The following is a 2,925-nucleotide window of genomic DNA, read 5'->3' as shown; positions in this document are numbered from 1 at the left end:
CCTGTAATTTGCATCCTCAGGTCGGTCACAATCACATTTCGCAGTCGTTTTTCTATCTGCACCTCGACTCCAAACTTTTGTCGCAGTATGGGCACTAGCAAGACCTGAAACCCCGATGCAATCTCCCCGGAAAGGCCCATACAGATAGAGAGGACGACGCTTTCCTGTGCCACGGATGGCATTTGTGAGCCAGTCGTGCAGCCGCATTCGTTTTGCCTTGTCGGTTGTCCAGCTGTCTACTAGGCGACGCAAAATGGAGAAGCAGATGTGTTCGGCTTCAGCCTGTTCTTCTTTGGTTTGGCACTCTGCTGTGTGATCCACCAAGGTTTCGTACACTGCTGCCGAGTTTTCCCAAGAAGTGTCGTCACCTTCAGACAGCAAGTCTTCACGCTCCTTTTCGCAAGAAACGCACTGACGTCTCAGAAGTGTCTGCATCTTTTCCATGCGCTGAAGCAAGTCTGCTTTGTCGCTCTCGACAGCGCGTCGTGTTTCATACTCGTATTTCCACTGAGCTCGAAATCGCAGAAGTAGATCTTGCAACACGGACGCTTGTTGCTCCAGAAATCTCAGTCGTGAGCTGGTTCCATAGCCCACTGGACCAACAGTGCTGGCAGGTAACTCACCCAGGTTTTGGGCTTCTACTGGTGAAGACGTAAAGAGGTTAACAAAGGCTGTGCCACCCTGCGGAGGCTTTTTAGGAGAGCGAACTGTTCTTGATATCCCTTCCAAGAGCTTGAGATTTAGCACTTGTTGACCGAGATGATCCAGCTCAGCGACCAGGCGGTCGTTCTCGTCGCGAAGACTGAAGCGTTCCTCCAAAGCCGGATATGAGCTGTCAACTGGTATTATTTGAGGCGGTAAAGGGGCTGTGGAGGCATCTACTCGTCTCCAACTCCTGTCTCCCAGTCGGCGAGGCGAGTTGCGTGGTGATACGGGTATATCGTCGTCTCCTCTGGTAGTCACTGATCGCATCTCGTCTAGCTTTCTGGCGCACGGATCGTCTAAAGTTTCGTAGATTTCAATTGTATGGCGCAAACTTGCGATCAGTTCGCGCTCCTCTTCTCGTTCTTCGGCTGAAGAGGCAATTTCACGGGCTTGTTCTTCCACTTTTGCACGAAGTAGCTGCACTTCAAAGTCAGTCTCACGTAGTTGAAGCTGGAGCGGCTTGAGCTCTCCGATTTGCTTGTGAGCACTCGCAAGCTCCCTTCCTAGTACACTATTACGACGGTGTACCTCCTCAAATTTGGTCTCGACTTCAGAGTCACTTTCTAGTACGGTAGGCATGGAATTTCTTCTTACAGCCGGAATGAATTCCTGCTTGTCTGGACTACCACCGCTGTGCGCGGGTGAAGGTTCCTCCGACGAAGGAGGCTCATCTGCGGAGGGGAAACTTCCCAACGACGGGCCCAATTCTAGCTGCAGTTTGAGACGTGGAGACAAGCGCTTGTTGCGTCTCTTTCCAGGTGATCGGCGGTTGGTCTGAGCTTGTGTTTGAGCTTGGAGCTGCGTTTTCAACTCGTCTATCTGCTCTTTAACATTGCTAAGCTCGGATAATACTCCCTGATTCTCTCGAATGCACTCGCGCAGATGCTCGGACAGTTGTGTTTTCTGCTGCTCCTTCTCGGCTACGAGTCGAAGTAGTTCTTCCTTCTCACTCTCAACTTGTGCACATTGCTCTTGTAGCTGATGCAGCTCCTCATGCAGCTGTGCGTTCTCTTCGAGAAGGCGAATTCCAGCTCTAGCTGCGTGTTCGAGCTCCGTCTCTTCGTCATCTTCGCCTTCTTCGTCACTGTCTGGAAATTCTCCAGGGGCGTCTACTAAGTGTGATTCCTCAACGTCTACTGCGTCTGGAGTCTTAGAACCTTCACGACTCGCATCTCCGCTGCGCTCCGTTGTTGATGATCGAGTCATAACGAGCGCAGTGAGCTTCCTAGCAACAGATAATCTTCAGGGTAGACGAAACAATGCTATGGTCCATGCGCCTTTTCTTAATATAGACTAGAGAAGATCTTGAAGGGACTCGCCGTTAACCCCTCCAACCAGTGTTGGCAGTGAGTGTTTACATGTATACGTCCTTTAAAAAACACGTGTAATAACGCCTCAAAATACAGTTTATACGGTAACTACGGTTTATACGGTCTCAAAAGACACGGTACAGTGTACCAGTGCGCTTACAGACTGTATCTTAGAATCTCGAATAATAGCCCGTTGGGACAAGGCAATGCCTTCAGCATGCCTTAGGTATGCTGAGGTTTTTGCTACTTCAATGCTGTCGAGTCGACAGCTTCGAAAATTCGGCATTGCCATTGGCAATCTGCTAGTCGGCCGCAGACTGTGCCACAGAACTCACTTTGCAATTAGAGATCCAGAGTCAAGTCGTTCTCGTCAAATCTAAGGCTAAGGGCTAGTCGTCTCAACGGAGACTTAAAGCGGTACACAAATACGTATTCTGTAATAACCTCAGTTGTGCGCTCAACCGAAGCGTATGATGTGTGTTTTGTTTTTGCAGAGCAAGCGCACCATGGGTCGACCACCAAGTGCATCTCGGACCCATTTCGTTAAAGTTTCCGGCGTGAAGGCTAATAAGAGTCACTATTTCGTTCGCTGCAAGCACTGTCTCGCTGCCCATGCAGCTCGATCAAAAGCGCGCACGCTTCAAACTCCAACCAGCCGCGAGCCGGATTCCCCTTTGCCAGACACGATGGTTGGGAGAGTCGAGAATTTCAGGAGACACCTTTTGCACTACCATGATATCGTTGAGGAAGATGGTTCATCAGGAATACGACCTTTTCCACCGCCTCCACTAACCATGACCACGCTGCATCAGCGTCGGAAAGAGGAAGATAGCGATCAACAACGCCACACCTCCCTCTCTACCGATGAGTCGCTTTCAACTACGTACCTCCGCATGTATCCCCCCCAGCA

General features: G+C 50.4%; 2 protein-coding genes across 2 annotated transcripts in view; one reads left to right on the top strand and one right to left on the bottom strand.

Annotated features, from left to right (window-relative positions):
- PITG_15812 (uncharacterized protein) overlaps positions 1–316 on the top strand; it is a gene marked incomplete at both ends in the record, with an annotated part of 3,067 nt that extends 2,751 nt beyond the window's left edge. The window contains 2 exons of the mRNA XM_002898012.1: positions 45–79; positions 151–316. Of these exons, the coding sequence (XP_002898058.1) occupies positions 45–79; positions 151–316 (201 nt within the window). The remainder of the gene's footprint in view (positions 1–44; positions 80–150) is intronic.
- Positions 317–364: 48 nt separating this feature from the next.
- On the bottom strand, positions 365–1,911 carry PITG_15811 (uncharacterized protein; the record flags this gene model as incomplete). Its single annotated transcript, XM_002898011.1, has 4 exons — positions 365–368; positions 413–593; positions 681–1,817; positions 1,872–1,911. The coding sequence occupies 4 exons, from the start codon at positions 1,909–1,911 to the stop codon at positions 365–367; spliced, it is 1,362 nt and encodes a 453-aa protein (XP_002898057.1).
- Positions 1,912–2,925: the final 1,014 nt, after the last annotated feature.

The sequence above is a fragment of the Phytophthora infestans genome, genomic scaffold (genome assembly GCF_000142945.1).
Source record: "Phytophthora infestans T30-4 supercont1.39 genomic scaffold, whole genome shotgun sequence".
Lineage (NCBI taxonomy): Eukaryota > Oomycota > Peronosporomycetes > Peronosporales > Peronosporaceae > Phytophthora > Phytophthora infestans.
Note: the sequence above shows the minus strand (reverse complement) of the source record. Positions and strands in the feature narration are given on the sequence as shown.